General features: G+C 46.6%; 1 protein-coding gene across 1 annotated transcript; it reads left to right on the top strand.

The window, feature by feature from the left end:
* The first annotated feature begins 10621 nt into the window (after nucleotides 1–10621).
* LOC149453287 (uncharacterized) lies at nucleotides 10622–22857 on the top strand. Its single transcript, XM_089688374.1, has 5 exons — nucleotides 10622–13504; nucleotides 15165–15312; nucleotides 15469–15566; nucleotides 17201–17333; nucleotides 20385–22857. The coding sequence occupies exons 1-5, from the start codon at nucleotides 13415–13417 to the stop codon at nucleotides 21923–21925; spliced, it is 2010 nt and encodes a 669-aa protein (XP_089544500.1). The 5' UTR covers nucleotides 10622–13414; the 3' UTR covers nucleotides 21926–22857.
* The last annotated feature ends 711 nt before the right edge of the window (nucleotides 22858–23568 follow it).

Raw genomic sequence — 23568 nt, 5'->3', positions numbered from 1 at the left:
TTTTTAAAATATATTTCAAATATATTTTTCTTCCATGTGGGGTAGCTACTGACTTGTAATAAAAGGACACTGACCTGTCCAAGGATCCAGCACCGTCCTTACCCGGGCCAGATCCTGGGTCCCCCGGCGCCGGCATGTTTCAAGACTAAGAGAAACCCTTTACTTGGAAAGAATGCCTTGTTGGACACCAGGGAAGGAGCTCTGTTCAGAGTATGGGAAATATTTTACTCCTGAAGGACATCTAATTAGACATGCGAGAACACAGACCTGATGATTGGATTGACAGACCTAGGGGGACATTTAACCGATGGAACTGTTCAGTCCGTGTTTCATTCCGCAAAAAAAAGACTTTAAATACCAAAAAGTTCATGCAGGCTAACACCCTTTTCCATGTTCAGACCGCGGGAAACATTGCGCTTGGTAAGAAAGCCTTGTTGGACACCAGGGAAGGAGCCCTTTAGATGTTTAGAGTGCAGGAAATGCTTTACTCCTGAAGGACATTTAATTGAACATCAGAGAACACATACCTGAGGATTCCATTGACAAATGTAGGGGGGGAGAGGGGGCATTTAACAGTCCAGTGTCCATTGGAAGTCTACTTCCACTTTATTCATATGTGACATTTTAACTAAAGGTGGAGTCCATTGGACTGAGTTTCCTGCTGGCATTTTTTTTTTATGGTGAGTCTGTCTACTACTGTTCTTGTCTCTCTTCCTGCCAACATTGAGGTGCCCCCATGTAGACCAGAGAATTCTGGAGATAGAAGTAGACCAGAGAACGTTTGTAGTCCCACGAACCTCAGATCCTCTAGGGCAGGGTTTCTCAAGTTGGGTTCCTCCAAAGGTTGCTAGGGGTTCCTTGAGTAATTTCTGCCTCTAGGGCAGCATTTCTCAAGTAGGGTTCCTCCAAAGGCTGCTAGGGGGTTCCTTGAGCAATTTCTGCCTCTAGGGCAGCGTTTCTCAAGTAGAGTTCCTCCAAAGGTTCCTTTGAGCAATTTCTGCCTCTAGGGCAGGATTTCTCAAGTAGGGTTCCTTAAAAGGTTGCTAGGTGTTCCTCAAGCAATTTCTGCCTCTAGGGCAGCGTTTCTCAAGTAGGGTTCCTCTAAAGGTTGCTAGGGGTTCCTTGAGCAATTTTTGCCTCTAGGGCAGGGTTTCTCAAGTAAGGCTTCTCCAAAGGTTGCTAGGGGTTCCTCGAGCAATTTCTGCCTCTAGGGCAGGGTTTCTCAAGTAGGGTTCCTCCAAAGGCTGCTAGGGGTTCCTTGGGCAATTTCTGCCTCTAGGGCAGCGTTTCTCAAGTAAGGTTCCTCCAAAGGTTGCTAGGGGTTCCTCGAGCAATTTCTGCCTCTAGGGCAGCGGTTCTCAAGTAGGGTTCCTCCAAAGGTTCCTAGGGGTTCCTTGGGCAATTTCTGCCTCTAGCGCAGGGTTTCTCAAGTAGGATTCCTCCAAAGGTTGCTAGGGGTTCCTTGGGCAATTTCTGCCTCTAGCGCAGGGTTTCTCAAGTAGGATTCCTCCAAAGGTTGCTAGGGGTTCCTTGAGCACTTTCTACCTCTAGGGCAGCGTTTCTCAAGTAGGGTTCCTCCAAAGGTTGCTCGGGGTTCCTTGGGTATTTTCTTCCTCTAGGGCAGGTTTTCTCAAGTAGGGTTCCTCCAAAGGTTGCTAGGGGTTCCTTGGGCAATTTCTGCCTTTAGAGCAGCGTTTTTCAAGTAGGGTTCCTTCAAAGGTTGCTAGGGGTTCCTTGAGCAATTTCTGCCTCTAGGGCAGGGTTTCTCAAGTAGGGTTCCTCCAAAGGTTGCAAGGGGTTCCTCAAGCAATTTCTGCCTCTCATGTAAGTTCCCACTGACACCATTGATCCTTTTAGCTTTCCGTAAGGGGGTAATTCTTCCCAATGACCACAAGTGTAAGGAGCATTCTTCCCACTGACCAAGGCATCATGAGTTGTGGATATAGTTTCCTGAGACCGGAAAGTTATTTCAAGGGTTCCTCTGTGTTGGTAAGGTTGAGAAAGGCTGCTCTAGGATGAGGATAGACCCAAGTAATGTGACTGCATGCTACAAAGTAGGGTGTGGTTTGATCATTCTAGACTTGGTGGGACTTAATGATAGACAACCGCACTAAGCTGAGTATACATGGGCAAACGTGGCAACACACTGGCAACTCTGGAAATACCCTGCAATGCACTGGAACTGTAAGATGGAGGTGGGCATAAAAGATGGGTAAAACCCTTGATATCCTGACAATACATGGACATTCCTACCAATAAAAGAGCCGAAAAAAGCAATGGCAATCAAGAAAATGGCGGAACATTCAATCCAGTCAAGATTTATTTTACCATTTTAACCTTTTAATAAGTTGCTGTCAGCTGCTGCACAACAGTGTTTATTTTTGTTTTTTTTTATTTTCTTTACTGAAGAAGCTGGATTTTCATTGGTCCTGAGAATGTATAATAAATGTGATGTAGATTTTTATTTCGGATATACAAGATTTGATTTAAATTCAGTCTTAGCTTTATTGTATGTTAATCAGTTTTCCGATTTTCTAAAATAAATCGTAAAGTTCTACACTTATTCTGTTCTTAGTATTGTTTTGGTTTTTTGGGGTTTTTGTTTTTACAAATAAACCGTAATTCATAGATGATTGATTGGATTGTGACCAGTTCATAGAGATTCATCCATTGGGGCTTTATTAGTGAGAATCCAGAAGGTCCCGTTCCACTTGTGTGTTGGCTGACATCTTTTGGCAAAAGATCACTGAATATAATTCCCAAGTTCTACTGCTGATGATACTGTCCAAGGCCAAAAACCGGTATTCATGACTGGAATTTGTGTAGTCCCTCAACATTGATAGAAATAAGTCAGAAACTCAGTGGGCTCAAACGTTGACAATCTTTATTGGCTGATAAAGTTTATACACACATCAGTTAAGTTACCTTGTACTTGAGAGTTTGGCAACCTGGGTCATTCTGGGTGGAGAACTTATCTTGTTCCACTGAGATCTTTTAACGTTAAATTGCTCTCTGTGCTTTGGGGGGTAAATGGCCATCCTCTTGGACCCACTTGTGTTTGGAAAAAAACATCTACTGTGGAGGGATGGTGCTGAGGTTCTCCTTTTAATGGATTGTGTGGTAAGGAACCTATTAAGTCATAATGGTGATGTTCCAAATAGTGCTCTCTAGGCTTCGGGGATACTTTGACCATCTGCACTCCCCCAGTTAGATGGTCATTATCCTGGACCCAATTCTTTGTATTTCTATTGCAGAGGTTTTTTTTTTTACTTCTTCTGGATTAGTGTGCCAAAAGAAAAATGTTTAAAGTGGGGTTTCTCAACCAAAGTTTTGTGAACCCTTAGGTTATTAGAGTATCCTTGAGTAATGGAGAATTGTGTAACTTCCAGTAACCACTGATATCAATTAATCAACATAGTTGTGGGTAAGGGGGGGAAAGTTGTCCCACTAGCCAACAAGAGTGTCCTTCTCCCACTGGCCATTAATATAAGCGGTCCTTCTCCCATTGGCCATTAATATATGTGGTCCTTCTACTTACCATTAATATAAGCGGTCCTTCTCCCACTGGCCATAAATATACGTGGTCCTTCTCTTACTTACCTTTAATATAAGTGGTCCTTCTCCCATTGGCTATTAATATAAGTGGTTCTTCTCCAATTGGCCATTAATATATGTGGTCCTTCTCCTACTTACCTTTAATATAAGTGGTCCTTCTCCCATTGGCTATTAATATAAGTGGTTCTTCTCCAATTGGCCATTAATATGAGCGGTCCTTCTCCCATTGACCATTGATATTAGCGGTCCTTCTCCCATTGGCCATTAATATATGTGGTCCTTCTACTTACCATTAATATAAGCGGTCCTTCTCCCACTGGCCATAAATATACGTGGTCCTTCTCCTACTTACCTTTAATATAAGTGGTCCTTCTCCCATTGGCTATTAATATAAGTGGTTCTTCTCCAATTGGCCATTAATATATGTGGTCCTTCTCCTACTTACCTTTAATATAAGTGGTCCTTCTCCCATTGGCTATTAATATAAGTGGTTCTTCTCCAATTGGCCATTAATATAAGCGGTCCTTCTCCCATTGACCATTGATATAAGCGGTCCTTCTCCCATTGGCCATTAATATATGTGGTCCTTCTACTTACCATTAATATATGTGGTCCTTCTACTTACCATTAATATAAGCTGTCCTTCTCCCACTGGCCATTAATGTAAGCGGTCTTTCTCCCATTGGCCATTAATATATGTGGCCCTTCTCCCACTTACCATTAATATAAGTGGTCCTTCTCCCATTGGCCATTAATATAAGTGGTCCTTCTCCCATTGCCCATTAATATAAGTGGTCCTTCTCCCATTGCCCATTAATATAAGTGGTCCTTCTCCCACTGACCATTAATATAAGTGGTCCTTTTCCCATTTGTCAGGGATCCGGGTGTGACCAGAAATGTGTGTACTGACACAGAGAAGTAGCAGGCTTCAGGAACACAGGCGTAGTCAGGGCTGGAGAGGTGGAATGGTCAGGCGGGCCGTTAGGTGCTGTCAGGCACCGCCCGGCGGGATCTCTAGTGACCCACAGAACAGGATTTCCCAGGGCGCGGAGTCTAAGCCCCAGTCTGCCTTTTCACCAGAGCCCCTGGTCAGCCCTGGTACTGCAGCCCACACGGCAGGTGAGTCCCACCACCAGTGCTGAGTCCATTCCTGACAGTACCCCCCCCCCCCCTCAAGGAGCGGCCTCAGGATGCTCCAAACAGTCCTTAGTGGGCAAAATGTTCCACCGCCCGGGTCAGGTAACTGGCTGGATATCTTACTGCCGGAGTCAACCGGCTGGCGGGGTTTCCTGCTGGCAGACTTCTCTTTATGTAGGGGAACCCAGGAAGGCAGGTCGCTGGACACAGGATCTCCAGGAGCAGGCTGGGAATCAGTTATTGGCCAGTTTAGCTGGACATCAGGGGCTGGCACAACAGGCTGCGCAGCGGACAGAGGCACGTCGGGATGCGCAGCGGACAGAGGCACATCGGGCTGTGCAGTAGACAGAGGCACGTCAGGCTGGAAAGCAGGCAGAGGCACGTCAGGCTGGGCAGCGGGCAGAGGCATGTCAGGCTGGGCAGCGGGCACCGGGTCAGCCAAGCTCGACAGCGGCCATCGAGTCACCAAGCTCGACCACGGGCACCGAGGCATCAGGCTGGATCGGAACATCAGGCTGGGTAGGAACATCAGGCCGGGAAGCGTACACTGGGTCATCAGGCATCAGGCTGAATTGCGGGTGCCGGGGCACCAGGCTGAACGACAGAAGGCAGGTTCTCAGATGGCAGGCTGACCGATTTGGATACTGGCAGGATTGTACTGGTTGGAAAGAATTTTCGCCTTTTCCTGGTTTTAGTTACTGGAGCACTGTAAGTAAACACAGGTCTGTAAACGGATAGAGCAGCTGAAGGCAGAGAAGAGCTGGGGGATGGAACAAAGGAGGGAGCAGTTGCTACAGAGGGCTTCTTTACAGGGTTAAAGGCAGGATAGGTGCAGCGTGTGGGAACAGGGTACTGACATGTGGTAGATAGCAGGGTATACTGGGCTGTCATTGGGGGTGCTGTCGGGGATGCAGGAATAGAGCTTTGAGCAGAGTAATGATGAGAAGCAGGACTGGTTTGTTGCAAGCTGACTGAGGCTGGGTGTAACAAGTCTGACCAGGACTGTAGTATTGGTTGAACAACACTCAGCTTACACAAAGCCTGTCTGACCAAAGACTGCACTGCGTTTATACAATCCATTAGCACCTGTGGTGAACATGCTGAATAATGCTGCAAGAAGCAATCCGGATCATCCTCCAATAACCACACCAGTGACTCTACTTGGTCTGTACTAAATGGCTGCAAAAAGTCATCCCTGCTTTCAGGGGTACCAGATGAAGCCAGCTCTACACAAACCTGAATCAATGGTTGCACCTCAGAGAACTCCGTGCCCTGATCTACTAGGAGATGAGCGATCTGTATGCATTCTAGCAGCTGATCCCTGGTATACTCCTTCAGAGTCTGATAGGCATAATCTCTGTCATCAAAGACTAACAGAGATAAATACACAACCTCATCAAGATCCATCCTTCCCAGCAACAAGCCAAGATGGCTTCCCTGTGCAGCCACTTCTGGTCAGGAATGGCCTTGGTGTAATGTCAGGGATCCGGGTGTGACCAGAAATGTGTGGACTGACACAGGGAAGTAGCAGGCTTCAGGAACACAGGCGTAGTCAGGGCTGGAGAGGTGGAATGGTCAGGCGGGCCGTTAGGTGCTGTCAGGCACCGCCCGGCGGGATCTCTAGTGACCCACAGAACAGGATTCCCCAGGGCGCGGGTTCAGTAACTCACGGCAGCGCGGTACAGAGGATCAGGCAGAAGGATGGTCAGGCAAGCCAGGGGTTCAACAGGAGACGGTCAGCAGAGGTCAGGATCAAAGCAGGGTCAGCAACTAGGAAGGCACACAGGATACCAGGTACAGGGGCTCATTGGAAACATACACCAAGGCACTGACTGCAGGTCTGGCCATTCCTTAAATACACCTCCTGCACTCAGCCCCAGGTGTTGGCTGATTGCAGGAGTCAGCTTCTGGCTGCTGAGAGCACCCGCTGGTCAGCCCTGGTACTGCAGCCCACACGGCAGGTGAGTCCCACCACCAGTGCTGAGTCTATTCCTGACACCATTGCCCATTAATATAAGTCGTTCTTATCCCATTGGCCATTAATATATATGGTCCTTCTCCCACTGACCATTAATATAAGCTGTTCTTCTCCCACTGGCCATTAATATAAGTGGTCTTTCTCCCATTGGCCAATAATATAGGTGGTCCTTCTCCCATTGTCCATTAATATAAGTGGTCCTTCTCACACTAACCAATAATGTAAGTGGTCCTTCTCCCACTGGCCATTAACATAAGTGGTCCTTCTTCCATTGGCCATTTATATAGGCAGTCCTTCTCCCACTGGCCAATAATATAAGTGGTCCTTCTCCTATTGGCCACCAATCGATGGGACCACTACAACTACTACCAATATGAGAAGGCACTTTTTCACTGACCACTGATGCAGGGGCACTACAATTTTCACCATTGGTGTTTCTTTTCTGGCCATTATTATTTGTTCCATTTCATGTGTGAGGGAGGCAGGTTTCCCAGTGGTCAGCAATGTAAGAGTGTTCTTCTCCCATTGGCCACTAATATAAGCAGTCCTTCTCCCATTGGCCATTTATATAGGCGGTCCTTCTCCCACTGGTCATTTATATAGGTGGTCCTTCTCCCACTGGTCATTAATATAGTGGTCCTTCTCCCACTGACCATTAAATATAAGAGGTCCTTCTCCCACTGGCCATTTATATAGGCGGACTTTCCCCCATTGGCCAATAATAAAAGCGGACCTTCTTCCATTGGCCAATAATATAAGTGGTCCTTCTCCGATTGGCCATTAATATAAGTGGTCCTTCTCCCATTAACCGTTAATATAAGTGGTCCTTCTCCCATTGGCCATTAATATAAGTGGTCCTTCTCCCATTGGCCATTTATATAGGCGGTCCTTCTCCCATAGGCCATTTATATAGGCGGTCCTTCTCCCAATGGCCATTAATATAGGTTCTCCCACTGGCTACCAACGTATGAGACCACTACACCAACTACCATTATGATAAGAAACTTTTACAATAACCACCAATGTCAGGGGCAATACAGTTTTCACCCCTGGTGTATCTTTTCTGTCCATTATTAATGTTACTGAAACTATTTTTTTCTCATAGAGCAGGGCTATGTTAAAAAAAACAAAAACAAAACAATGTGCCCTGGGTGTCAAATCTGCTAGATACACTACACTCTTTATTCTTTTATTTATTGCTATTTATTTACAACCGACTGACTTACCGAGAGATGTAATAATTTAGCAGGGGGTTTCCAGAGGCATGAAAATTACTTCAGGAGTTCCTCTATATTAAAAAGGTTGAGAAAGGCTGCTATAAAAGGTAAAGTTCTAAATATTATTTTTACATAAATGTTATCAATCCAATAAAATACTTTAATTTTCTTTAACCTCTTTAGCTCTTGTATGTATATGCCCATTGTGAACCAGGGGAATTTTTACATTTTCAATATAAACCTGTTTATTTGGCAATACCTTTGTCATTATAAATTTTAAAAAACAAAACATACTTTTTTTTTTATTTTTTTTTTTAAACTAGCATTTATTATTAATATTGGGCAAAACTATTTTATTTTCTGTGGTATCAATAGACAAAAAGGTATGCTTGTTTTTGTTTGTTTTGCCCAGTGGTAGAATAATTGAAAATCAAGTATAAAACTGAAGAACAAGCATTAAAGGTTTTGTAAAAAAATAAATTAACGTGTATATATAAATCAACTATAAAACTAAACAAGGACTAAAGGTTTTGTACAAATATATATATATATATATATATATATATATATATATATATATATATGTATATATTGAAGAAAGGCGGTTAAACGTTTTGTAAAAATATTTTTAGAAAAAAAAATAATATATATATATGTATATATATATATTGAAGAACGGCGATTAAAGGTTTTGTAAAGATATTTTTAGAAAAGTAAAAGAAAATAAATATATATATATATATCAACTATAAAATTTAAAAACGATAAAAGGATTTTTGTTTTTTAATTATATATAAACTGCATAAAAAAAACAACTATAGAACTGAAGAACAACAATGAAAGGTTTTGTAAAAGATGTTTTAATTCTATATAAATTGTATATATAAATCAACTCTAAAATTGAAGAAAGATTAAAGGTTTTGTAGAAGAACCAAGAAATGTAAACTGTATATGTAAATCAACTATAACATTGAAGAACAATGATTAAAGGTTTTGTTAAAAAAAAATGTTTTATATATATATATATATATATATATATATATATATATATATATATAATGTATATATATAAACTGTATATATACATTTTTACAAAACATTTTATTTGTGTTGTTTAATTCATGGTATTTCTCCTTTTAGATTTATTTATTTTTTATTTAAATATGAAATACTTATTTTCATCACGTTCTTTTGTCTATTATTGTGGTTTTATATGCAAAAAAAAAAACAAAAACAACCGGAGGCTGATGTTTATATACTCTTCACTGGGCAATGATCTCACTTAATATCAGTGAAAAACGTACGGAGATGATACGAGGTCTCAGAAAGTAATGTTAGGAAAAGACAGGAAACAAAGTCGGATCTACACAGGAAACTATGTAGGACACAGACAGGAAGTTCCGGGTGAATGGTCAATAGTAAGGCAGTAGAGAGGAGACATTGCTGGAACTGGCAGCAGAGGAGGTAATAGGATCTTATTTTATATTTACATCCAGTAACCCCCCCCCGTCATGTCCGTCTTCTTCCTTCATAGTCACCGTGACGTCTTTTATGGTTTATAGACCGGATACATCCTAAATATAGAGCCATTTATCCAACCGTCCATCCAGAGCCTCTGGTTTATAGACCGGATGCGTCCTAAATATAGAACCATTTATCCAACCGTCCATCCAGAGCCTCTGGTTTATAGACCGGATACGTCCTAAATATAGAACCATTTATCCAACCGTCCATCCAGAGCCTCTGGTTTATAGACCGGATACGTCCTAAATATAGAACCATTTATCCAACCGTCCATCCAGAGCCTCTGGTTTATAGACCGGATACGTCCTAAATATAGAACCATTTATCCAACCGTCCATCCAGGGCCTCTGGTTTATAGACCGGATATGTCCTAAATATAGAACCATTTATCCAACCGTCCATCCAGGGCCTCTGGTTTATAGACCGGATACGTCCTAAATATAGAGCCATTTATCCAACCGTCCATCCAGAGCCTCTGGTTTATAGACCGGATACGTCCTAAATGTAGAACCATTTATCCAACCGTCCATCCAGAGCCTCTGGTTTATAGACCGGATACGTCCTAAATGTAGAACCATTTATCCAACCGTCCATCCAGAGCCTCTGGTTTACAGACCGGATACGTCCTAAATATAGAACCATTTTTCCAACCGTCCATCCAGAGCCTCTGGTTTATAGACCGGATACGTCCTAAATATACAACCATTTATCCAACCATCCATCCAGAGCCTCTAGTGCAGCGGTTCTCAACCTGTGGGTCGCGACCCCTTTGGGGGTCGAACAACCCTTTCACAGGGGTTGCCTAAGACCATCGGAAAACGCATATTTCCGATGGTCTTAGGAACCGAGACACCGCTCCTCTATCCGTCTCCAGGTGTGGGCGGAATGACATGCCGCCCCTGTCATCTGGACACACCCCCGGGATCAATCCTCGCTGGTGATTGGCCGTCGGAACTGTAGCTCAGGATAGGCACACAGGCGGCCAATCACAGGCGAGGAGGTGGAGCTTTGAGAGGAGGAGCCGAGCGGCACCGTGAAGATCGAGCGAGTGAAGAGGAGGAGAGCGGCCGGAGACAGAAGACAGCTGACCGGTAAGTGTCTGTACCATGGGAGAGGGAGGGAGCGAGCGAGCCCAGGCTGGAGCAGGGGTCAGCAAGGTAAGTATCATTGGTGTCAGTGGGAGGAATAGTGCCCCATCATTGGTGTCACTAATACCAATGATGGGGCACTATTCCTCCCACTGACACCAACGATGGGGCACTATTCCTCCCCCCACTGACACCAACGATGAGGCACGATTCCTCCCCCAAATGACACCAACGATGGAACACTATTCCTCCCTCTACTGACACCAACGATGGGGCACTATTCCTCCCCCCACTGACACCAACGATGGGGCACTATTCCTCCCCCCACTGACACCAACGATGGGGCACTATTCCTCCCCCCACTGACACCAACGATGGGGCACTATTCCTCCCCCCACTGACACCAACGATGGGGCACTATTCCTCTCCCCACTGACACCAACGATTGGGCACTATTCCTCCCCCCACTGACACCAACGATGGGGCACTATTCCTCCCGCCACTGACACCAACGATGGGGCACTATTCCTCCCCCCACTGACACCAACGATGGGGCACTATTCCTCCCCCACTGACACCAACGATGGGGCACTATTCCTCCCCCCACTGACACCAACGATGGGGCACTATTCCTCCCCCCACTGACACCAACGATGGGGCACTATTCCTCCCCCACTGACACCAACGATGGAGCACTATTCCTCCCACTGACACCAACGATGGGGCACTATTCCTCCCACTGACACCAACGATGGGGCACTATTCCTCCCACTGACACCAACGATGGGGCACTATTCCTCCCACTGACACCAACGATGGGGCACTATTCCTCCCACTGACACCAACTATGGGGCACTATTCCTCCCACTGACAGCAATGATGGGGCACTATTCCTCCCCCACTGACACCAACGATGGGGCACTATTCCTCCCCCACTGACACCAACGATGGGGCGCTATTCCTCCCCCCACTGACACTAACGATGGGGCGATATTCCTCCCCCCACTGACACCAACGATGGGGCGCTATTCCTCCCCCCACTGACACCAACGATGGGGCGCTATTCCTCCCCCCACTGACACCAACGATGGGGCGCTATTCCTCCCCCCACTGACACCAACGATGGGGCACTATTCCTCCCCCCACTGACACCAACGATGGGGCGCTATTCCTCCCCCCACTGACACCAACGATGGGGCGATATTCCTCCCCCCACTGACACCAACTATGGGGCGATATTCCTCCCCCCACTGACACCAACGATGGGGCGATATTCCTCCCCCACTGACACCAACGATGGGGCACTATTCCTCCCACTGACACCAATGATGGGGCACTATTCCTACCACTGATACCAATGATGGGGCACTATTCCTCCCACTGACACCAATGATGGGGCACTATTCCTCCCACTGACACCAATGATGGGGCACTATTCCTACCACTGATACCAATGATGGGACACTATTCCTCCCATTGACATCAGTGATGGGACACTATTCCTCCCACTGACACCAATGACGTGGCACTATTCCTTCCCCACTGACACCAACGATGGGGCGCTATTCCTCCCCCCACTGACACCAACGATGGGGCGATATTCCTCCCTTCACTGACACCAACGATGGGGCGCTATTCCTCCCCCCACTGACACCAACGATGGGGCGATATTCCTCCCCCCACTGACACCAACGATGGGGCACTATTCCTCCCCCACTGACACCAACGATGGGGCACTATTCCTCCCACTGACACCAATGATGGGGCACTATTCCTCCCCCACTGACACCAACGATGGGGCACTATTCCTCCCACTGACACCAATGATGGGGCACTATTCCTCCCACTGACACCAACGATGGGGCACTATTCCTCCCACTGACACCAACGATGGGGCACTATTCCTCCCACTGACACCAATGATGGGGCACTATTCCTACCACTGATACCAATGATGGGGCACTATTCCTCCCACTGACACCAATGATGGGGCACTATTCCTCCCACTTTTACCAATGATGGGGCACTATTCCTACCACTGATACCAATGATGGGACACTATTCCTCCCATTGACATCAGTGAGGGGACACTATTCCTCCCACTGACACCAATGACGTGGCACTATTCCTTCCCCACTGACACCAACGATGGGGCGCTATTCCTCCCCCCACTGACACCAACGATGGGGCGATATTCCTCCCCCCACTGACACCAACGATGGGGCGCTATTCCTCCCCCCACTGACACCAACGATGGGGCGATATTCCTCCCCCCACTGACACCAACGATGGGGCACTATTCCTCCCCCACTGACACCAACGATGGGGCGCTATTCCTCCCCCCACTGACACCAACGATGGGGCGATATTCCTCCCCCCACTGACACCAACGATGGGGCACTATTCCTCCCCCACTGACACCAACGATGGGGCACTATTCCTCTCCCACTGACACCAATGATGGGGCACTATTCCTCCCCCACTGACACCAACGATGGGGCACTATTCCTCCCACTGACACCAATGATGGGGCACTATTCCTCCCACTGACACCAACGATGGGGCACTATTCCTCCCACTGATACCAACGATGGGGCACTATTCCTCCCACTGACACCAATGATGGGGCACTATTCCTACCACTGATACCAATGATGGGACACTATTCCTCCCATTGACATCAGTGATGGGACACTATTCCTCCCACTGACACCAATGACGTGGCACTATTCCTCCCACTGCAAAATTACAGTTATGAAGTAGCAACGAAAATAATTTTATGGTTGGGATCACCACAACATGAGGAACTGTATTAAAGGGTCACAGCATTAGGAAGGTTGAGAACCACTGCTCTAGTGTAAATACTTCTCAGTTTATTATTTGTTCACAGAGAATAGTGTCCTGTTTAGAACGCAATGGAAAAAGACAAACCAGAGAGATGTCCCCGTCCTCTGTATTCCAGGGATTCCATACAGGAAGGTCACACCATCCCTCACCATCATCAGGTAGGTGGGACTGAGCCTGTAGACATAAAAACTAGGATTTTTGTACTCACCCTAATATCTTTTACTGGAAGACCATTGAGGGACACAGGAACAGTAGAAATCATAAACAACTGGGCTATGCAGCTGCCTCTGGCACTGGCAAGCAAAAACGATTAACCCTCACTTCACTTGTTGTGCCTCAGTTTAGCAAGCAAGAAATTATTGGGCCAAGAAAGGGCCATACATGAGTCAAATTCTAAAAGTATTCTCTTTCGAAAATCATAACTAATAATTTTCATTCGAATTTCGCACCATTTGCGGGCCACAGCATTGGCTGTGAATTGGCATCGAATTTGAGTGATCGTAAATTTTTTGGAAATTTAGCGGGACTGCGGTGGGCATTCTGAAACTGGGGGGGGGGTGGGACTGACATCTCCAGTGACACCAATACAGAGATTAGTGCTAATAAAAAGCCATGACACTGTACTAATGGCACTGGGCAGGTTTGGGTTAACATGAGGGGCGATCAAAGAATTAACTGTGTGCTGGGCGTGTTTTACTAGTGGGCGGGGTCTGTGTACTTCACTGTAATTACACTGCTCTGGATGGCTGTGCTGTGCAGTGCGCCCGAGTTGACAGGGAGGACTGTTGGTAAACAAAACAGTCCTCCCCGTCAGAGATGCTCAGTAATCACTGGGTACCGACGGGTAATTACAGGCCGGGACCTGGTGATTGACATCTGCAGCCATGAATGGCAGCGTGTGTAGGACGCACACAAGCCCCCTACCTGGAAATGCAAAATCAGGTATATACACGTGATTCTGCGCACAGTTGCTGCCCTGTAGCAGTATATCTTCCATAGGGCGGTCCTTAAGCAGTTAAGGTGTGATGTGTTTCCTGTGTCTTTCTCCCATTGGTAATTGAGTCATCTATTGTTTCTGTCTGTTGGCTAGTCCTCCGGAGGTTCATACATGATGGGATTAGTCTAGTGTGAGTTGTACCTCATTACCAAATAAGTGCGGGATGTTTTTCCCAATGTGTAATTTTTTTTCTGTTGTTCATGTGGGGACTGCCCTTATTTCTGAAAACCTGTATTTCTGTTCAATAAAGGAGATCAAGTTGCATCTAAGCCAGTATCATCTAATCGTGGGTGCAATGCTGGCTATAACACCTTGGTCCTGTGTTCCAGCACCGAGGAAGCAGATCTCTGATGGAATCACCCAATCAAGGGTGACAGGCAGTCCGTCATAGTCCATATATCCCTGAAACACACAGACTCTGGGAATAGAGCGCACCCAGATGCCAGGGCCCATGGTCAGTAGGCAAAAGGCTAGCCTACAGTCCCCTCCAAAAGCCCCCGTTCCGGTTGGGTCTGTCACAAGAAAACCAGTAAGAAATACAGATTTTTCTGTAGAAATGTGAAGAGAGAGCATCCGACCTCCAAGGACACTCACAAACATGACAGTTGGAGGTGGGGGTTAGACAGTGGGCTGGCTTAACTTTTGTTTTACTAGTGTCCCTTCCCTGAAGGCGGCTGCATAACCCATTGTTTATGATTTCTGCTGTTCCTGTGTCCCTCAATGGATGACAACAAAATACATTTTAGGCTCTGAGATGACATTCTTCCATGTGACCCATGGCTCCTCTGTCACAAATGCGTTCTATTATCTTTGGGGTTCAGGGTGAAGAACTGGAAGACCTCAACATTGAGATTAAAGAGGAAGAAGAAGAGGAAGAGATGTTGTTGAGTGGAGATCAGCAGTCTATGGAGGAGGGGGAGATGATTATGGAAACTAAACCAGAGGAATCTTCTCCACAAATGCACAAAAGTAAGTCATAAACAATAAATGCCAAAACCGTTGACATTTTAGGAGTATAAAGTATGTGTTTACAGGGGTAAAAAGCAGACAAATGTCCGTACAGTTCACTCAAAAAAACTGAAATTCTGAAACAATGTATTCAGTCAGTGTGTGTGTTTCCTACAGATGGATCCAGTCATGGGAACCCACCAGAGAGATGTCCCCGTCCTCTGTATTCCCGGGATTCCACACAGGAAGGTCACACCATCCTTCACCATCATCAGGTACGTGGATCCAGTAATGGGAACCCACCAGAGAGATGTCCCCATCCTCTGTATCTCCGGGATTCCACACAGGAAGGTCACAACTTCCATCACCATCATCAGGTAGATGGATCCAGTAACGGGAACCCACCAGAGAGATGTCCCCATCCTCTGTATTCCTGGGATTCCAAACAGGAATATCACACCATCCTTCACCATCATCAGGTAGGTGGACCCAGTAATGGAAACCCACCAGAGAGATGTCCCTGTCCTCTGTATTCCTGGGATTCCACACAGGAAGATCACACCATCCCTCACCATCATCAGGTAGATGGATCCAGTAATGGGAACCCACCAGAGAGATGTCCCTATCCTCTTTATTCCCGGGATTCCACACAGGAAGGTCACACCATCCTTCACCATCATCAGGTAGATGGGTCCAGTAATGGAAACCCACCAGAGAGATGTCCCCGTCCTCTGTATTCCCGGGATTCCACACAGGAAGGTCACACTTTCCCTCACCATCATCAGGTAGATGGATCCAGTAATGGGAACCCACCAGAGAGATATCCTCGTCCTCTGTATTCCTGGGATTCCACACAGGAAGGTCACACCATCCCTCACCATCATCAGGTAGATGGGTCCAGTAATGGGAACCCACCAGAGAGATGTCCCCATCCTCTGTATTCCCAGGATTCCACACAGGAAGGTCACACCATCCTTCACCAACATCAGGTAGGTGGATCCAGTAATGGGAACCCACCAGAGAGATGTCCCTATCCTCTGTATTTCCAGGATTCCACACAGGAAGGTCACACCATCCATCACCATCATCAGATAGATGGATTCAGTAATGGGAACCCACCAGAGAGATGTCCCCATCCTCTGCATTCCCAGGATTCCACACAGGAAGGTCACACCATCCTTCACCATCATCAGGTAGGTGGATCCAGTAATGGGAACCCACCAGAGAGATGTCCCCATCCTCTGTATTCCCGGGATTCCACACGGGAAGGGCACACCTTCCCTCACCATCATCAGGTAGATGGATCCAATAATGGAAACCCACCAGAGAGATGTCCACCTCCTCTGTATTCCCGGGATTCCACACGGGAAGGTCACACCATCCCTCACCATCAGGTAGGTGGATCCAGTCATGGGAACCTACCAGAGAGATGTTCACCTCCTCTGTTTTCCCGGGATTCCACACAGGAAGGTCACACCATCCCTCACCATCAGGTAGATGGATCCAGTAATGGGAACCCACCAGAGAGATGTCCCCATCCTCTGTATTCCCGGGATTCCACACAGGAAGGCCACACCTTCCCTCACCATCATCAAGTAGATGGATCCAATAATGGAAACCCACCAGAGAGATGTCCACCTCCTCTGTATTCCCGGGATTCCACACAGGAAGGTCACACCATCCCTCACCATCAGGTAGGTGGATCCAGTCATGGGAACCTACCAGAGAGATGTCCCCATCCTCTGTATTCCCGGGATTCCACGCAGGAAGGTCACACCATCCCTCACCATCATCAGGTAGGTGGGACTGTAGCATGCAGACTTCAAAATGTATTCTGACCAATGAGATGGCATTGCACTATTTAACTTTTTCCTTTTTACAAATGTATTCCATCATCTTTGGGGTTTAGGATGAACTGAAAGACATCAACATTCAGGTTAAAGAGGAAGAAGAAGAGACCTTGGTGAGTGGAGATCAACAGTCTATGGAGGAGATGACAATGAAAAGTGAACAGGAGGAACCTTCGCTTTATATCGACACAAGTAAGTAATAAACAATAAATGCAGAAACAGCTGACTTTTCATGTAACTTCTATGAGTATAAAATATGGGCCCTTTGTTGTTTTTTTTTTCTTTTCTGGCAGTTTACTGCCGCTTTAACTTGTCACACTTAGTATGATTTCTAAATGTAAGGTATACAGTTTTGAGAATGACACAAATACTAATTTTAACAAAGTCTGCTGCCTCGATTTTTACTAACACAGGTGTCAGTGTTGACGAGGACAAGGCTGGAGGTCGTTTTGTCATGCTGACTGAGTTAGAATAACAGACTAGAAGCTTTAAAAGTAGGGTGGTGCTTGAAATCATTGTTCTGCTTCTGTTAACCATGGTTACCTGCAAGAAAACACATGCCATCATCATTGCTTTGCACAAAAAGGGATTCACAGGCGAGTATATTGCTGCTACTAAGATTGCACGTAAACCAACCATTTATCGGATCATCAAGAACTTCAAGGAGATAGGTTCAGTTGTTATGAAGAAGGCTTCAGGGCGCCCAAGAAAGTCCAGCAAGTGCCTAAAGTTGATTCAGCTGCAAGATCGGGGCTCCACCAGTGTAGAGCTTGCTCAGGAATGGCAGCAAGCAGGTGTGATGCATTGGCACGCATAGTGAGGAGAAGACTTTTGGAGGATGACCTGGTGTCAAGAAGGGCAGCAAAGAGGCTGGAAAAACATCAGGGGCGGACTGGTATTCTGAAAAAGGTCCAGGGATTGGACTGCTGAAGACTGGGGGGGGAAGTCATTTTCTTTGGTGAATCCCCTTTCCGATTATTTGAAAAAACCTTGTCTGGAGAAAAAATGGTGAACGTTACCATCAGTCATCCATCATGCCAACAGTAAAGGATCCTGTGACCATTCATGTGTGGGGTCGCTTCTCAGCCAAGGGAGTGGGCTCTGCCTAAGAACACATCCATGAATAAAGAATGGTCCAAAAACATCCCAACCATCCAAGCAACTTCTCCCAACCATCCAAGCAACTTCTCCCAACCATCCAAGCAACTTCTCCCAACCATCCGGGCAACTTCTCCCAACCATCCGGGCAACTTCTCCCAACCATCCAAGCAACTTCTCCCAACCATCCGGGCAACTTCTCCCAACCATCCGGGCAACTTCTCCCAACCATCCGGGCAACTTCTCCCAACCATCCGGGCAACTTCTCCCAACCATCCAAGCAACTTCTCCCAACCATCCGGGCAACTTCTCCCAACCATCCGGGCAACTTCTCCCATCCATCCGGGCAACTTTTCCCAACCATCCGGGCAACTTCTCCCAACCATCCGGGCAACTTCTCCCAGCCAGCCGGGCAACTTCTCCCATCCATCCGGGCAACTTCTCCCAACCATCTGGGCAACTTCTCCCAACCATCCAGGTAACTTCTCCCAACCATCCAGGCAACTTCTCCCATCTATCCAGGCAACTTCTCCCAACCATCCAGGTAACTTCTCCCAACCATCCAGGCAACTTCTCCCATCTATCCAGGCAACTTCTCCCAACCATCCAGGCAACTTCTCCCATCTATCCAGGCAACTTCTCCAACCATCCAGGTAACTTCTCCCAACCATCCAGGCAACTTCTCCCAGCCATCCGGGCACTTTCTCCCATCCATCCGGGCAACTTCTCCCAACCATCCGGGCAACTTTTCCCAACCATCCGGGCAACTTCTCCCAACCATCCGGGCAACTTCTCCCATCCATCCGGGCAACTTCTCTCAACCATCCAAGCAACTTCTCCCAACCATCCAGGCAACTTCTCCCAACCATCCAAGCAACTTCTCCCAACCATCCGGGCAACTTCTCCCAACCATCCAAGCAACTTCTCCCAACCATCCAAGCAACTTCTCCCAACCATCCGGGCAACTTCTCCCAGCCATCCGGGCAACTTCTCCCATCCATCCGGGCAACTTCTCCCAACCATCCGGGCAAATTCTCCCAACCATCCAGGTAACTTCTCCCAACCATCCAGGCAACTTCTCCCATCTATCCAGGCAACTTCTCCCAACCATACAGGCAACTTCTCCAACCATCCAGGTAACTTCTCCCAACCATCCAGGCAACTTCTCCCAAACATCCAGGCAACTTCTCCCAAACATCCAAGCAACTTCTCCCAACTATCCAGGCAACTTCTCCCAACCATCCAAGAACAATTTGGTGAGGAACAACGCCTCTTCCAGCATGATGAAGCACCTTGCCAGAAGGCAAAAGGCCTGGAGAACAAAACATCGAAACTTTGGGTCCATGGCCAGGAAACTCCCCAGACCTTCATCCCATTGAGAACTTGTGGTCGATCCTCAACACGCCCCCAAAAAACCCACAAATTTGGACAGCCTCCAAGCATTGATTAGGCAAGAATGGGCTGCCATCATTCAGGATGTGACCCAGAAGTTGATGGACAGTGTGAAGAACTAGGAGTGCAGAGAAAGAGCAGATTGCACAGAACCCGACGTGCAGGCGTTTATTGGGGGGTTTTGCGGGGTTACAGACGATCAGGCAGCTAGTCCACAGAACAACATAACACACAGCGATTCAGTAGGGTTCTCAGGATGGCAATATGGGACAACAGGGGGGGCGACAGTCCTCCGGGTTCAACAGGACAGAGTGGCGGGGGTGCCGCAGGAGTTGAAGTCCACTGGCAAGGTTTTCAACCAGAATTGGGCTAAGTCCAGCACAGTCAGAGATCTGGCCAGGGCCATAAAGAATACTTCTGATTAGTGATGGGCCGAATATCCCCCTCTGTTCAGTTCGCGGTCGAACATCCGAACCTACAGAATGTATGACCGTGAACTTCGACCACGAACAATATACCGAGCGGTATTTTACCACGAGTATGTGGGAAGATACGGCTCAGTTACTGAAATCCGGCGTGAGTTCTACGATCAGGAGTGGTCAGGGGCATTGCTTTGACCAATCACAATGTGTGGCGCGGAGGGCGAACAGCCCACCGAACGCCCGTATCGTTCGTGTGTTCAGCGAACACGTAAATGGTCGAACATTCAGCCCAACATGACTTCTAATGTATTTCAAAATCATATTCCCACAGGTGGACGCTATGCCAGGAACATCTCCATGGGTCGCCCTGTTTTGCTCCCGGGACATCACACCCATGAGAGCGATGACGCAGAACCCCCACCAGGAGTCAGTTTCATTGTTCAATGTACGCAGAAATCAGCTGATCCCTCCAATCCTCAGGATTCCTCTAATAGATCCAAGACTTTGACTCCAGATCCTCAACCAAGATCCCATGGTATGGAGAGGTCAACAGATCTGTCCAATCCTCGGGAATCCTCTGATAGATCCAAGACTTTGACTCCAGATCCTCAACCAAGATCCCACCGTACGGAGAGACCATCAGATCTGTCCAATCCTCGGGAATCCTCTGATAAATCCAAGACTTTGACTCCAGATCCTCAACCAAGATCCCACGGTACGGAGAGACCATCAGATCTGTCCAATCCTCGGGAATCCTCTGATAGATCCAAGACTTTGACTCCAGATCCTCAACCAAGATCCCACGGTACGGAGAGACCATCAGATCCGTCCAATCCTCGGGAATCCTCTGATAGATCCCAGACTGTACCTTCAATTCTTCAACCAAGATCCCACGGTACGGAGAAACCAACAGATCCATCCAATCCTGAGGAGTCTTCTGATAGATCCCAGACTGTAACTCCAGATCCTCAACCAAGATCCCACGGTACGGAGAGGTCAGCAGATCCGTCCAATCCCGAGGAGTCTTCTGATAGATCCCAGACTGTACCTCCAGATCCTCAACCAAGATCCCACGGTACGGAGAGGTCAGCAGATCCGTCCAATCCCAGAGGAGAGAGTTCATTGTCATGTTCGGTGTGCGGGAAATCCTTCACTCAAAACAAAGAGCTTCTTAAACATCAGGTGACTCACAGCGAGGAGCGTCCTTATTCATGCTCAAAGTGTGGGATACGTTTCGCTAAGGAGTCACACCTTCTTACACACCAGAAATATCACATGGGCAAGCCCCCTTATTTATGTTCGGAGTGCGGGAAAAGTTTCAGTCAGAAAAACAACCTCCTTATTCATCTGAGGATTCACACGGGCGAGCGTCCCTTTTCGTGTTCGGAGTGCGGGAAACGTTTCAGTCGGATAGAAGAACTTCAGAAACATCAGAAAGTTCACACGGGTGAGCGTCCCTATCAGTGTTCAGAGTGTGGGAAATGTTTCAGTCAGAGAGAAGGCCTTCTTGTGCACCAGAGAATTCACACAGGTGACAAGCCTTACTCGTGTTCAGAGTGCGGGAAACGTTTTATTCTCAAACAAATCTTACTTACCCACCAGAGAATTCACACGGGTGTGCGCCCGTTTTCATGTTCGGATTGCGGGAAATGTTTCTCTATGAAACAACACTTAAATATACACCAGAGAATTCACACCGGAGAGCATCCTTATTCATGCCCAGAGTGCGGGAAATGTTTCACTCAGCAGTCAAACCTTCTCAGACACCAGAGAACTCACACGGGGGAGCGTCCCTATTCATGTTCAGAGTGCGAGAAAAGTTTCACTAATAAAAGAAGTCTTCTCAAGCACCAGAGAATTCACACAAAGTAGCGTCCTTTTTCATGTTCAGAGTGCGGGAAATGTTTTGCTCTGATAGAAGAAATTCTTAAAAATCTGAAAATTCACACAGGTGAATATTACTATTAATGCTCAGAGAGCAGGAAATGTTTCACTAGTGAAGTCTTCTCAAGCACCAGAGAATTCACACAAAGTAGCGTCCTCATTCATGTTCAGAGTGCGGGAAATGTTTGGCTCTGATAGAAGTACTTCTTAAAAATCAGAAAATTTACACAGGTAAATATTACTATTAATGCTCAGAGTGCGGGAAATGGTTCACTAATAAAAGAAGTCTTCTCAAGCACCAGAGAATTCACACAAAGTAGCATCCTTATTCATGTTCAGAGTGCGGGAAATGTTTTGCTCTGATATAGGAACGTCTTAAAAGTCTGAAAATTCACACAAGTGAATATTACTATTAATGCTCAAAGAGCAGGAGATGTTTCATAAATGAAGTCTTCTCAAGCACCAGAGAATTCACAGAAAGTAGAGTCCTTATTCATGTTCAGAGTTCGGGAAATGTTTTGCGCTGATAGAAGAACTTCTTAAAAATCAGAAAATTCACACAGGTATTATTAATGCTTAGAGTGTGGGAAATGTTTCATTAATAAAAGAAGTCGGCTTAAGTACCAGAAAATTCACACAAAGTAGCATCCTTATTCATGTTCAGACTGTGGGAAATGTTTTGCTCTGATAGAAGAACTTCGTAAAAATCAGAAACTTCATATTCCTATTAAAGCTCAGAGTGTGGGAAATGTCTCCGTCAGAAACGAAGCCTTGTTACACACCGGAAAATCCACAGACCCTGCTGATGTTAAGAGTGCGGGAAATGTTTTCATGACTATGAATAAGGTTTATATTTTTTTTTAACCGAAACTGTAACTTGCACACTACCCTTTATGAATAAAGTACTTTTATCCAGAGAACCAGTCATCGGCTCCTCACCTTATACTCTCAATGAGTTTCCTGACCCCTGTCTGTGTGACGTACTAACACTGACCGAGCGAACATGAAAAAAAAGGGACGCGTCTAGCTAGAGCTGAACTAACCAGCGCAAAAAAAAAAGGGGAGGACAGAGGGAGAAACTAAAATCATGTAGTAAACAAGTTGTAATGGCTGGATATTTTCACTAGATGTCAGCATACAACAAAACAAGCCGTTCAATACAACACACACAAAAAAAAAAAACGGTCACATTGGTCCCTGCCCTCAGGAGTTTACAATCTAAGGTCCCCAACTCGCAATCAAAGGCTAGGGCCAATTAAAACCAACAGCTGTAGTTTCCAGCTGCTGCGAAACTACAAGTCCCATCATGCCCCTGCCTTTGGGAGTCACGCTTGTAACTGTCAATCATGCAATGCCTCATGGGACTTGTAGTTTGGCAACAGCTGGAGGGCCGCAAGTGTGACCCCCATTTTCCAAATGGTTGAAAGGTTGGGGGATGGGAATGTGGCCCTTCGGTATATGATGGGCAGCCCTCAGATGTCAACAGCCTGTAGAGGGGATATTGATTGGGCCCAGACCATGGACGAAGTTGTATGAGTTGGAAAAAAATGTCTACCATAGGGGCCCGGAGCTGAGGTGAGCTGTGTGGGAAGAAATCACAATGATTCTGTATATACACTAGATTGCCCGAA

Source organism: Staurois parvus, unplaced genomic scaffold, assembly GCF_062004578.1.
Source record: "Staurois parvus isolate SC_StPar_1 unplaced genomic scaffold, SC_StPar_1.0 ptg000449l, whole genome shotgun sequence".
NCBI lineage: Eukaryota > Metazoa > Chordata > Amphibia > Anura > Ranidae > Staurois > Staurois parvus.
The sequence above is the reverse complement of the archived record's forward strand: the minus strand, read 5'-3'. Positions and strand labels throughout refer to the sequence as shown.